Raw genomic sequence first — 14,331 nt, forward strand, 5'->3', positions numbered from 1 at the left:
GCATATCAGGAGTTCTCTTTACAGGTGGGAATCAGTGTCTACCTTCTAGCGCTGTGTGTTGTAGTCCTTCCCTGCTGAGCTCCCGGGGTAGTCCTCACAACTGTTTCTGTCTGTCTCTGATGTTCGTTCTCTCCGTCCCCCAGATGATATGGTAGGACGCACCCGTATGACGGGGTAGGCCTGGAGTTCTTCCGGGACCCTAGAGTCGCCCCTCTCCCACAGCTGCCTCCGTTGTCTGCTTAGGTTTTAAGTGAGACAGCCAACCTATAATTGGCTGTCCTGCCGTGGTTTGCAGTAGTACTTAAAGTCTCTTACTTGCTCGGCGTTCCGGCCACCGACTGTTTGCGCCTCAGAAGGATGTTGCCTCGGTCTAACAGCACGACTCCTTCTGGTCCTAATTCCTCTTTACTGTATTCCCGTTGTTCACTGGTTAGTTCTGCTCTTAGGACTCTGCCAGGATCCCATCCCTGACAGGTCCTCTCACTAGCTCTTCCCAGTTACTTCTCTCCCTGTCTTCCTGTCCAACCCCCAGTTTTACCAGAGTGTGAGGAGTGGCCTACTAGATAGAACCACACCCCTGGTGGCCGGAGTGTGAAGTGTGGTGTGAGTGTTACCTGATCAGAGAAACTCTTTTAGTGCAATCAGACGTAACATCGCTCTCCTTAGTGGCAGAGCGACATTACTGCAACGACCAGGACTCTGGGGCGCTGCACTCCCCCCCGGTTAAATCCAGTACTCCCGGACTGGGAAAAAAAGAACAACAATACATGTTAACAGAAAACACACAAATTTTTGAAATAGCATAACAATTAAACATAACAGTGCTTCCCTTTATGGGAGGTGAGGACTCTTGAACGTTGCGAAAGTTATGTCATGCACAGTTTATGACTCTCAGTTCAGTGGTTGAAACAGCGGGGACCCCGGGTAAACAAAGGGGTCCCCCTTTTGAAAGTTTTTGAGCAATTCACCGTCCATTACTCTATTGTCCATTTCAAAACCTGTAACAAAAGATATGCACACAAACATTTTCAACTAAATAGCAGCCCCCGCTAATACCTCCAAGTTTTGTAGCGCAGGGGAGTTTGGTTCTGAGTGCTGCGTGTGGACCTTCGCAGCGCAGGGGTTGCTATTGGCCTAACAGGGCCCGCTATGCCTGCTACCGCTGGTGTAGTGCACTGTCTTCTAGCTACACTTCTAGTGAGTCTGGGTAGCACTGGCAGGTTGGGGCTCTCAGAGCTGCTGCTATCAACAGTGGGTACAGCAGATTCACCGATAGCAGAGGGAGGATTTGCCGGTTCAACGGTTGGCATGACATCTTCAGGTAGGGCTTGTTGAGGTTGTGGGACCGGATGATCTGGCACCACCATTGCTTCTGGTGGGTCCGGCTGTGGAAACGTTAGAACAGGTACCACGATGGCCTGATTTATCTGAGTCCAGGACTGGGGAAAGTCACCAAGGACGGTATGGATCATCTTCTCCTTTTCCACCGGCGGGGAGATTCCTGGGGCCGTGCCCCTCTCTCTCAACTTATCGGGGCAGACCTTAAGGTGATCCCTGGATACCGCTGTCGAGGTCTCCCCTCTGTCCTTGCTGATGAGACAGACCTTCGTGTTGTCGAAATCGGATGGCAGGATGGTATACGGTTCCGCTTCCCATTGGTCATCGAGCTTGTGTAGTCTCCTCTTTCGTTTAAGTACTTGCTCACCAGGTGACAGGGGAATCGCAGGAGCGTGCTGGTTGTAGTCCCTTTCTTGTTTTTGCCTAGCCTGGGCGAGACTTCTTTCCACGCACTCCTGTACTTTGCGGTACCTTCGCTGCCTTTCTGCATCCCAATCTGCATCCGGCGAGGTATCTTCGGGGACTAGGACCCCCATGTCCAGATCAACGGGTAACTGGCTAGGCCTTCCCCTCATTAGGTACGCTGGAGTACAGTTGGTGGAATTTACTGGGATGTGATTGTAGATATCCACCAAGTCAGGCAACTTTGTCGGCCACAGGTTCCGTTCCTCTACGGGCAAGGTCTTCAACAAGTCAATCACCACCTGGTTCATCTTTTCGCACATCCCATTGGTTTGAGGATGGTATGGTGTGGTTCTGATCTTCTTACACCCGTACAGTTGGCAGAACTCTTGGAACACTTCTGCTTCGAATGCTGGTCCCTGATCGGTCAGTACCTTCTCCGGGTAGCCATGGGGCCTACAAAAGTACTGCTGGAAGGCCTTGGCGGCAGTCCTGGCCGTTAGATCCTTGACAGGTACAACCACCAGAAATCTGGAGTAGTGATCTACGATGGTAAGAGCGTAGATATAGCCTGACCGGCTAGGTGTCAACTTCACATGATCCAACGCGACCAGTTCGAGCGGCCGTTTGGTGATGATGGGCTGCAGGGGAGCCCGTTGGCTGCCACGGTCCTTCCTGCGTAGGCTACATGGACCGCACTCCCGACACCACTTCTCAATGGCTTTCTTCATGCCGATCCAATAGAACCTCCCTCGGAGTAGTTTCTCTAGCTTCCTCCATCCGAAGTGTCCGGCTCCATCGTGGTAGGCTCCCAGAACCATGGGCGCATCTCGCCTTGGCACCACTATCTGCCACACCAATTCATGAGTACGTGGGTCGATGCTCCTCCTGCACAGCTTGCCATCATGGATAAACAGTTTGCTTCTCCCCTTCCACAGCTGTTGGGTCTCCTGGGGATCATCTGGGCCAGGGTGCAACCCTGCCTGCGTCAAGAGCTCTTTCACCCGACGGACCGCGGGGTCACCATCCTGGGTTTCCGCCCATCCGTGATGGGGCAGGGGATTCAGCGTGGCATCCGGTTGGTTCTTGTGCCTGTCCTTCACATGATGAGAGTTCTGAGTGGCTTTGGGGCGATGGAATGCAGGCAGCTCCACCTCTTCAAGTGCCTCCGGGTCTTCTCCCATTTCTGGCAAATTGGGCATTCGGGACAAGGCATCGGCATTGGCATTCTTGTGTCCTGCCCGGTACTTGATGGTGAAATCGTAGTTGGACAGCCGGGCCATCCATCGCTGTTCCAAGGCCCCGAGTTTGGCAGTATCCAGATGCGTTAGTGGATTGTTATCCGTAAAGACGGTGAATTTCGCGGAGGCCAGGTAGTGTTTGAACCTCTCTGTCACTGCCCAGACGATGGCAAGGAATTCCAGCTTAAAGGAACTGTAGTTGTCAGGGTTCCTTTCCGTGGGACGGAGTTTCCTGCTGGCGTAAGCGATCACCCTTTCTTTGCCTTTCTGGACCTGGGACAGCACGGCTCCTAATCCCACATTGCTGGCATCTGTGTACAGCACAAACGGTTGATCGTATTCGGGGTAAGCCAGTACCTCTTCTCCCGTCAGTGCCGACTTCAAACAGGTGAAGGATTCCTCCAGCTCCTCGTTCCAATCAAAGGGGGTGTTCCTCCCCTTGGTCTTCTTTGGTTGGCCCACCAACAGGTTTTGCAAGGGTGCGGCCTTCTTAGTGAAGTACTTAATGAACCTCCGGTAATAGCCTACCAACCCGAGGAACTGCCAGACTTCGTGGAGGTCACTAGGCTTTGGCCAGTCCTTGATCACTGTGACCTTGTCGGGGTCTGGGGCCACTCCTTCAGCGCTCACCACATGGCCCAGGTACTGCACTTTAGGTTTCAGCAGATGACACTTGGACGGTTTCACCTTTAAGCCGAAGTTGGACAGGGCTTCAAACACCTCGGCCAGGTGCTTCAAATGGTCTTCGTAGGTCTTAGAGAAGACAATGACATCATCCAAATACAGCAGCACGGTTTCAAAGTTCATGTGTCCCAGGCAGCACTCCATCATCCTCTGGAACGTCCCGGGAGCATTGCACAATCCGAAGGGCATGTAGTTGAATTCGCAGAGACCCATTGGGGTCGTGAAGGCTGTCTTCTCTTTGTCCGCCTCTGCCACAGGAACCTGCCAGTACCCACTGGTGAGATCTAAGGTAGAGAAGTAGTTAGCAGATTTTAAGGCAGCCAGAGACTCCTCTATGCTGGACAGTGGGTATACGTCTTTATGTGTAATGCGATTCAACTGCCTATAATCAACACACATCCTCATTGTACCATCTTTCTTTTTAACAAGGACTAACGGAGCTGCCCAGGGGCTACAGCTGTCTCTCACCACCCCAGCCTCCTTCATTTTCCGCAACATGTCCTTGGCACACTGGTAATGAGCTGGGGGTACAGGGCGATATCTCTCTTTTATGGGTCGGTGATCTCCCGTGGGGATATGATGTTGGATCCCTTTCACCTGCCCAAAATCTAAGGGGTGTTTGCTGAATACCTGCTCGTACTCGTGTACCACCCTGTAGGCCCCCTGTTTTTGATGGGATGGGGTAGAGTCAGTGCCCACATGCAATTCCCGACACCAGTCTTTCGAGTGCTCTGCAGAACCTTTGTTCTCTGCCACGTTTGACGGGACCAAGGGTTCAGGTGTCTGTATCACACTATTATTGACAGTGAACAGTTTGGCGAGCGTGGTATACTTGGTGAGGTGAACCTCTTCCTCCCCACAATTGAGGACACGTACGGGCACTCTCCCCTGGCGGACGTCGACCACCCCCCGGGCTGTCAGAACAGTAGGCCTATTGTCTGAATATACGGGTTCTACCAAGGCCTGGTAGTCCTTACCCCTGAGGCCTATGGCTGCCCGACACCATATTAACATCTCACTCCTGGGGGGTATCGCGATGGGGTTTGAATCACTCACAGTGACACGACCAATCTCACCACCAGTCAGCTCTACCTGCTGTCTCTGCATCAGAGCTCTGATTTCCTTCTGCAGGGCACGTTGCTCACTGTGGCCGGCGGTTTCTGCCACCTGTTGCAACAAAACAATAACTTCTGCAAGACAATTTTCTATAACATTAGTACCAAGAGTCATCATGGGATTACATTCTCGACGATCAATATCAACAATCACAATCCCTTGGGCTTTCAATTCCACCCGCCCCACCTTGATGGTGACCTCCTTATACCCCACTTGTGGCAACGGCTGACCATTACTGGCTATTATGGTGAAATCATCGTCAGGGCCACGAGTAATATCAGTGTCCTCCCAATACCGTTTATAAAGCACGTAAGGTATAGTCGTCACCTGAGAACCGGTGTCCAGCAAAGCGTTCAAGGGGATTCCATCAACCACTACAGGGAGAACTGGTCGTCCTCCAATATACTTGGTTCTCCAATGCTGCGGGCCTGACCGTCCTACTCCTGGGGGTTGGCCCTTTGCCCCAGGGGTTGCTCGTTTAAAGGACAGTACCTTGCAAGGTGGCCCACCTGGTGACAGCGGCGGCAGATGGGTCGTCCGTCCTGATGGAAGCGATCGCTGTCCCGGCCTCTGGTCGGTGGGGTCCTCTTCTGTCGCGTCCAGGGGACATCTTCTGGTCTGGAGGCTAGCTGGATCTTTTCTTTGGGGGCCTCCTGTAGGGACTGCACCGTCCGGGCTAGGGCAGCAACGCTCTTGGTCAGCTCCTGCATCTGAAGACTGAGTCCTGCAGGGGAGTCGTCCTCGAAGCTCTGGGCGTCGGCCTCCGCGGCAACTGGGGTATCCGATGCCACCTCCTGGTGGTATGTGAGAGCGGGGCGCCTGGGTGGTATTGTGCGGCTGGGCTGTCGCTCCTGCAATGCCTGGATAGCTTTATCTTTGAATTGCGCAAAAGTCAAGTCTGGATTTTGCATGGCCAGGAAGTGCAATTGGCCCCGCTGGTGACTGCACAGGAGCCCCTCAATGAACCGCTCCTTCAGGATTTTATCCTCATCCTGCATGCTGCCGGGGTCACTCTGCTTAATGGCCCGCATCGCCTCCTGGAGATTAAGGGCATAGTCCCGTAAGCTATCCTGCGGTCTCTGTTTGCATCCATAGAAAGTCAGTTTAATTTCTGTAGCAGTGCAAGTATCGAAGGTGGCTTTAAGCTTTGCAAAAATCTGTTGTGCAGTTCCCTTATCCTCGGCGGGCCAGGACTTCAATTCTCTCAGAGCCGCCCCAAAGAGTTGGCCGGTTATCATATGAACCTTCTGAGGCTCTGTCAGGGGATAGAACTCGAGCAGGCTGCAGAGCCCTTCTTTAAAGTCAGTGAATGTATGCGACTCCCCAGAGTATCGTGGGAGCCAGGCCGCTCCGGGCAGGTACGGCATAGAGAAGGGCATTATGGCTTTTGTGGTAGCGGCAGTGTCCGACTGACTGCTGGGGGCAGCGGGTTCTGCGGCAACCGGTGGTGGTATTAGGGCCGCGGCTTCGCTCGCTGCGGGGACCGGAGCTGCCCCTGCATCCGCGGCTGCGGCCGCCACCTCCTCTCCTCCCGACTCGGACATGGCTGTCCCTTCCTCCCACTAACCTGCTGGAGGTCGGAGTTCCAAGGCACACATAACCTGATTCTTCAGGCTTAAGTAGATCCTGTTCGTGACGCCAAGATGCGGCGCCCCCACTGCCGCAGGGCCGAGGGGTACCCGGTACCGGGCCTCTGAGTCTCTGTTCTGGGGTTGTCACGGTGGCTAGACCCGATCCGTGACCCTGCCGGTCAGTGGGGGGACGTCCGGGGAGTGAGTGGTGGTGAATGATGGTGTAGTCGTGAAGTGCCGGTCGCAGTAAATAATGAGGACACCAGGTTGCAGTCTCTTTACCTCTTTACTGAAGGTTTTAGAGACCTCAGTCCAGAGCGCTGTCCACCAGGCTGTCAGAGACCGGCCGGTCCAAAGGCATATCAGGAGTTCTCTTTACAGGTGGGAATCAGTGTCTACCTTCTAGCGCCTGTGTGTTGTAGTCCTTCCCTGCTGAGCTCCCGGGATAGTCCTCACAACTGTTTCTGTCTGTCTCTGATGTTCGTTCTCTCCGTCCCCCAGATGATATGGTAGGACGCACCCGTATGACGGGGTAGGCCTGGAGTTCTTCCGGGACCCTAGAGTCGCCCCTCTCCCACAGCTGCCTCCGTTGTCTGCTTAGGTGTTAAGTGAGACAGCCAACCTGTAATTAGCTGTCCTGCCGTGGTTTGCAGTGTACTTAAAGTCTCTTACTTGCTCGGCGTTCCGGCCACCGACTGTTTGCGCCTCAGAAGGATGTTGCCTCGGTCTAACAGCACGACTCCTTCTGGTCCCAATTCCTCTTTACTGTATTCCCGTTGTGCACTGGTTAGTTCTGCTCTGAGGAGTCTGCCAGGATCCCATCCCTGACAGGTCCTCTCACTAGCTCTTCCCAGCTACTTCTCCCTGTCTTCCTGTCCAACCCCCAGTTTTACCAGAGTGTGAGGAGTGGCCTACTAGATAGGACCACCCCCCCTGGTGGCCGGAGTGTGAAGTGTGGTGTGAGTGTACCTGATCAGAGAAACTCTTTTAGTGCAATCAGACGTAACATCGCTCTCCTTAGTGGCAGAGCGACATTACTGCAACGACCAGGACTCTGGGGCGCTGCACACACAGTGATGTCACAGTACAGGGATAATACACACAGTGATGTCACAGTACAGGGATAATACATACAGTGATGTCACAGTACAGAGATAATACACACAGTGATGTCACAGTACAGGGATAATACACACAGTGATGTCACAGTACAGAGATAATACACACAGTGATGTCACAGTACAGAGATAATACACACAGTGATGTCACAGTACAGGGATAATTCACAGTGATGTCACAGTACAGGGATAATTCACAGTGATGTCACAGTACAGGGATAATACACACAGTGATGTCACAGTACAGGGATAATACACACAGTGATGTCACAGTACAGGGATAATACACACAGTGATGTCACAGTACAGGGATAATACACACAGTAATGTCCGTCTTGTTAGGCATGCATAAAAGTGCCGTCGGCTAGAGTTTTGTGCACTTCTGAAAAGGACACTGCTGAACAGAAGCAAAATGGAGTCCAGAGTAACTCTGCTGCCTCATTATAGTGAATGGATCCCTCTGGGGTTTCATCTGAATCACGTCACTTGGAGACTTATATAGAAACCCCGATCTAAGTGCTCAGCGTAGATCCCAAATGTTATGTAAAATCTTCCTAACAAAAGCTTCAAATCAATCCACAAAAAAAGCAAGTCCCCACTCGGGTCTGTCAATGGAAATATGGGGGGGCTTCCATGTTACTGGTAGTTTAAAGGCTCTGAAAAAGCAAGATGGTTCCTCACCCCTCAAAAGAAATCCAGTGAATTCTGCACTCCCAAATCCAAACGCCCCACTCCCTTCTGAGCCACACAGTGTTCCTAAACCATATTTATCATCCACATGTTTGGCATTTCTGTAGCGATGGAAGGCCACCTAATTTATGGGTGCATGTCTCCAAAAGCTTGAACTGGGCACCATGCACTGGTCACTACAATGTACTGGTCACTACAATGCACTGGTCACTACAATGCACTGGTCACTACAATGTACTGGTCACTACAATGCACTGGTCACTACAATGCACTGGTCACTACAACGTCAGTTTGCAATTTTCACTCAGCTACATCCACTGCTGCTTGTTTTTGGAAAACGCCCATGGAGTCAAAATCGTTACTATACCTATACCTTCACTGCCCAATGGTATAAAATTCTGTGACACACCTGTGGTGTCAATATGATCCCTGCACCACTAGATGAATTCATTGAGAAGTGTAGTTTGTAAAATGGGGTCACTTATGGGGGGTTCTGCTGTTCTGGCACCTCGGGGGCTCTGCCAATATGACATGGCACCCTCAAACCAGTCCAGAAAAATGTTGTACTCCACTATGGCGCATCTTCCCTTCTGACCTTTGCACTGTACCTTAAATGTAGTTTTAGACCACATATGGGGTATCTGTGTACTCAGGAGAAATTGCACTAACATTTTTGGGGTCTATTTTAAACTGTTACCCTCGTGAAAATAAAATAATTGGGGATAAAATAAAATTTTTGTGGGAAAAATGTGATTTTTGTATTTTCACAGCTCTACGTTATAAACTCTGTGAAGCACCTGGGGGTTCAAGGTGCTCACCACACATCTATATACATTCCTTTAGGTGTCCAGTTTCCAAAATGGGGTCACTTTTTGGGGGTTTCCACTGTTTAGGTACATCAGGGGCTCTCCAAATGTGACATGACACTCTCAGACCATTCCATCAAAGTCTGCATTCCAAAACATCACTCCTTCCTTTCTGAGACCTGCCGTGCGCCCAAACAGCAGTTTTATCCCACATATGGGGTATCAGCATATTCAGGATAAATTGCCCAACAAATTTTGTTGTGCATTTTCTCCTGTTACCATTGTGAAAATGCAAAATTGGGTGCTAAAAGAACATTATTGTGGGAAAAATGTGATTTGCTTATTTTTAAAGCTCAGCGTTATAAACTTCTCTGAAGCACCTGGTGGTTCAAAATGCTCATCACACATCTAGATAAGTTCCTTGAGGGGTCTAGTTTAAAAAATAGTGTCACTTGAGGGGTGTTTCTACTGTTTAGGCACATCAGGGGCTCTCCAAACGCGATATGGTGTCCGCTAATTATTCCAGCAAATTTTGCATTTAATAACTCAGATGTCGCTCCTTCCCTTCCAAGCCCTGCTGTGCGCCCAAACAGTAGTTTTCCCCCACATATTGAGTATCGCTATACTCAGGATAAATTGCACAACAAATTGTATGGTGCAAATTCCCCTGTTACCCTTGTGAAAATACAAAATTTGGGTCTAAAAAACATTTTCATGGGAAAGATGTGATTTTTTTTATTGTCACAAATCAATGTTATACACTTATGTGAAGCACCTGGGGCTTCAAGGTGCTCACCACACATCTAGATAAGTTCCTTGAGGGGTCTAGTTTCTAAAATGGTATAAGTTGTGGACGGTTTATACTATTTATACACATCAGGGGCTCTACAAATGTGACATGACATCTTCTGCTTATTTCAGCAAATTTTACATTCAAAAAGTTAAATGGCCCCCTTTCCCTTCTGAGCCCTGCCATGCACCCAAACAGTGGTTTTCCCCCACATATGAGATATCGGTGTGCAGTAAAATTTTTGTGAAAAAAAAGTGAAATGTTAATTTTTTCATTCCACATTCCATTAATTCGTGTGAAGCACCTGAAGGGTTAGCAAAGTTCTTGAATGTTGTTTTGAGTACCATGAGGGGTGCAGTTTTAAAAATGGTGTCACTTTGGGATATTTTTTTCTCATATCAAGTCACTTCTAATGTGATGTGGTCCCTAAAAGTAATAGTTTTGTAATTTTGTTGTAAAAATGAGAAATCGCTGGTCAACTTTTAATCATTATAACAAAAAAAATGTTTTAAAAGTTGTGCTGATGTAAAGTAGACATGTGGGAAATGTTATTTATGAACTATTGTGTGTGATATGACTCTCTGATTTACAGGCATAAAAATTAAAAGTTTGAAAATTGCTAAATTTTCTACATTTTTGCTTAATTTTCATTTTTTATTTTTTTTTTTCACAAATAAACACAAGTCTTTCTATTGTTTTTTTTTTTTCTGGCTTCACAGGACTCTAACTATGTGGTCGCTGTGCAAAATAATGTCACAGAAGACAAAAGTTTGCTGAGCTTCCATAAAGGAGACATCATTCGATTACAGGCTCTGGAAGGACTGCAGAAAGGTGAGCTGTGGGCACGCATGTGTTCCCCAATTTATAAAAATTAATTGTACGGCAGGAATATATTTGTTTATTTTTCTGTATTTGGGGCTAAAAATCACTTTTATAATTGAATTTCACAAAAAAAATAAATCACTCTCTTTGGCTATTTTTTATGAAATCGAATTGCAAAAATTATTTTTATCCTGAAATACGCACATTTAAGTAAAAAAAATGTATTTTAAGGTCACTTGTTTAAGCTGTTGCATCTTTCTAACATCGTCTGTGAATTTTCAATGCTGCCTGCATGGATCCTTGCACAGGCCAAAGCTATGGCTGTGTGGTGCGGAAGAAGGTGATGTATTTGGAGGAGCTGAGACGCGGCACTCAGGATTTCGGTGGGTTTTCGTAGCATGTTCTACTTTATTGCTGTGATCTGTGCGGAGAATGATCCCCATGTGCATGAATTATCCCTATGTAGATATGACTTCTTTTTAATAAGGAGGTTAATACAACATATTCAGCTCTGCTACATCAATCAATGAACGTGAACGCAATCTGTCCTCTTCCAGGCTGGAAATTTGGGGCCCTTCACGGCCGGGCAGGACTATTCCCGGCTGAGTGTGTGCAGCCGGTGGCGGCTCCGGATTTTGTGAACCTACCCGCCGATCGTAAAGAAGAGCCGAGAAATCGTCAGAGTCGAGCGGCGGCGTCTGCGGCAGTGGCTGTCGCCGTGGCCTCCTCGGCCGTGGCTCATGAATTTGATAAGAAAATGGATGTAAGTTGGTAAAACTTTTTTTTACGTTAGTGGAGCCAATATAACGTGGTGTTCTTCCAGGGGTCGCCCACGCCTAGTGAATACGCGGAGAGCCTGGATGAATATACAGGGGTGGACACGTCGGAGATCGTACTGCAGGGGAGCTCGTATAACATGCTGGACTTTGCCAAAAAGTATTTCCGAGAGGGGCAGAGGATGTTGGCGCAAGAGGAGGCGGCGAAGACGTCTGGGTAACGCCAGCCTTTGTAGCATGCATGAGATTGGATGTGGCCGGTACAGCGGCGGACATATTTGTAATTTTGGTGCGACAGATCACAGACAGCACCTGGACTTATAGTGAGAAATGTGGCGTTTTTCCACCCAGACTCATGGTCCATGTGCCCCAAAATTGCACCGCACGCTATTTTACTCCATTTCTACGCAATAGAAGGCAGCTCCTTCATCCGTCAGCACCTGCATCCCCATTTTTGCCTGTTTTTTTATATTGTTACCCAACCCTTGGCTAATTACTGCAGGGAGACCTATAGATGGGTGAAGGTGCCCTATACATATCCATAGGAGCGCGTGGGACCTATGCACTGTCCATGCTCGGGACGCCCCGTCCTCTGCGTTTGTCCCTGTATCCATATCATCCAATTTTAACCTATATATATATATATATATATATATATATATATATATATATATATAATTTTATTTTTTTTTGCTTTTTATTTCAGAGAATCTTCTAAACAAGGATCAAAGAAAAGTCGAGAGTTCAAAGATCCGGTGGATATGATGAAGTTTACCAAGGCGAGTTCACAATTACTTAAGACATTGGATATTTTCAGTGGTTGTTGCAAAACTACAACTCCCAGCATAGCCTGACAGCCTCCGGAGGTCCGGGGGTTATTATTAAGGGTGTAGACCCCCGGTCTTCCATGATTCTTGTATTAACGATGCTCTCTGCGGTTCGTCTAGAATCCCATACAAGAGTCACTGATCGAGTTCAGCGACAGCAGCATGAACAGAATCGCCTCCGACCTGTTCCTAGGTAAGTATGGCGTATACACGGGTATATACTAGCTGCATCCATATATGTATCCCCTCCAATATAATAACACCTCTCATTGTCTCTGCTGCAGCTGTGATGAGGTTTATGGGGGACGCACCGATGAAGGGTCAGTCCGAGCTGGATGTGGTGTGTGCAGTCCTGAAGGTAAGGGAGGACGGCGACTTTTTTGCCTATTGTGCGCTAGTAAAAGTCTATTTTTTGGGGACTGTTCTCTCCTTGTCATTGCAGCTGTGTGGGGACCACGAGGTCCTGAAGGATGAAGGCTACTGTCAAATCATCAAGCAGATTACTGACAACTCCAGCACCAAGACGTAAGTCGTCTGCCGTACTCTCATGCCCCAGACTTGCATTTTCTCTGTTTGGTCAATACAAGAATAACAGCAAAATTTTGGAAACTGCCCTCCCTCTTGCTTGCTGATATCTCTACATCAGCCCCACTACTGACCTGTAAGATGTGTCTCAATTACAGGGACAGTTGTCAGCGAGGATGGCGGCTCCTGTACATCCTCACTGCATATCACCGATGCTCCGAAGTCCTCAAGCCATACCTATTTAAATTTCTTCAGGACACGTGCCGAAGTCCAGGACTGCACTTCCAAGGTAACTAGAACATACGAGCCCACACTTCTCTATAGCACCCGGGTACAGGTACTGTCCGCCAGGCAGTTGTCTGATTTAAAGGGTTATCCACCATCTTCACAAATGAGCATTGTTGGATAGAGCTTGTTAATACAAGCACTTTTGCAATTTACTCCTTCTTAAAATTTCCATCCGTTCTTGAGATATCAACACTTTTTTCTTTTGTGTGCAGCTCGTTGCCTTGGAAACCCGCCACTGCTGCTAGACAACAAAACATGCGCCATGCACACAATTTGGTTTCTATTGAGCTTGTAAGAGTTGTTTTAAAGCGCTCCAGCTTTAAAACAACGCTTACAAGCTCAATAGAAACCAAATTGGCGCTGTTACCTCCTAATCCCTCTGTTAAATCCTAATACTGGCTGGCTTCAGCGCAGTGATTACAAGTTAGACAGTCACAGTGGTCGGTCTCCTTGGCAACGAGCTGAAAACAAAAGAAAAGTGTTAACATTTCAAGAACGGCTGCAAATTTAAACAAGCAGTAAATTGCAAAAGTGCTTTTTTTTTACAAGATCTATCTGACGATAGTCATCAATAAAGATGGAAAAAAAACACTTTAAATCACGCCCTCCTCATTATGTATCTCTATAATCGTCTAATGGGCACTTCTGTCCATCTGTTTGTCTGTCTGTCAGTCTGTCTGTCACGGGAATCCCAAGTTGCTGATTGGTCACGGCCAGCCGGCTGTGACCAATCAGCGACGGGCACAGTCCGGCCGCGAAATGGCCGCTCCCTACTCCCCTGCAGTTAGTTCCCCCTCCATACTCCCCCTCCCAGTCAGCGCCCGCCGCCCACATAGCATTTTAGCAGTCCGTCCGTTAAACCGACTGCGTTACACCACGGCATAACGTGGTGTAACGCAGTCTGTTAATGCTGCTATTAAGCCTGTGTGACAATCTTTTTACTATTGATGCAGCCTATGCAGCATCAATAGTAAAAAGATATAATGTTAAAAATAAAAAAATAAATAAACTGGTGCTATTCTCACCCTCCGGCGTCCACCGATGCGCATGAGCGGCGAGGCTGCCACCAGCTTCCGTTCCCAGTGATGCATTGCGAAATTACCCAGATGACTTAGCGGTCTCGCGAGACCGCTAAGTTATCTGGGTAATTTCGCAATGTATCACTGGGAACGGAAGCTGGCGGCAGCCTCGCACGCATCGGGACAACTTCGGTGGACGCCAGAGGGTGAGTATATAACTATTTTTTATTTTAATTCTTTTTTTTTTTTTTTAGCAGAGATATGGTGCCCACACTGCTGTATACTATGTGGGCTGTGTTATATACTGCGTGGGCTGTG

At 48.5% G+C, this 14,331-nt stretch overlaps 1 protein-coding gene across 1 annotated transcript in view; it reads left to right on the forward strand.

Annotated features, from left to right (window-relative positions):
- Positions 1-14,331, forward strand: part of MYO15A (myosin XVA) — a 102,186-nt gene that overhangs the window by 78,044 nt on the left and 9,811 nt on the right. Inside the window, exons 48-56 of the mRNA XM_077275460.1 lie at positions 10,476-10,587; positions 10,887-10,961; positions 11,136-11,341; positions 11,402-11,571; positions 12,061-12,133; positions 12,302-12,374; positions 12,466-12,539; positions 12,624-12,706; positions 12,865-12,995. Coding sequence (XP_077131575.1) covers positions 10,476-10,587; positions 10,887-10,961; positions 11,136-11,341; positions 11,402-11,571; positions 12,061-12,133; positions 12,302-12,374; positions 12,466-12,539; positions 12,624-12,706; positions 12,865-12,995 — 997 coding nt within the window. The remainder of the gene's footprint in view (positions 1-10,475; positions 10,588-10,886; positions 10,962-11,135; positions 11,342-11,401; positions 11,572-12,060; positions 12,134-12,301; positions 12,375-12,465; positions 12,540-12,623; positions 12,707-12,864; positions 12,996-14,331) is intronic.

This window comes from Ranitomeya variabilis, chromosome 7, assembly GCF_051348905.1.
Source record: "Ranitomeya variabilis isolate aRanVar5 chromosome 7, aRanVar5.hap1, whole genome shotgun sequence".
Lineage (NCBI taxonomy): Eukaryota > Metazoa > Chordata > Amphibia > Anura > Dendrobatidae > Ranitomeya > Ranitomeya variabilis.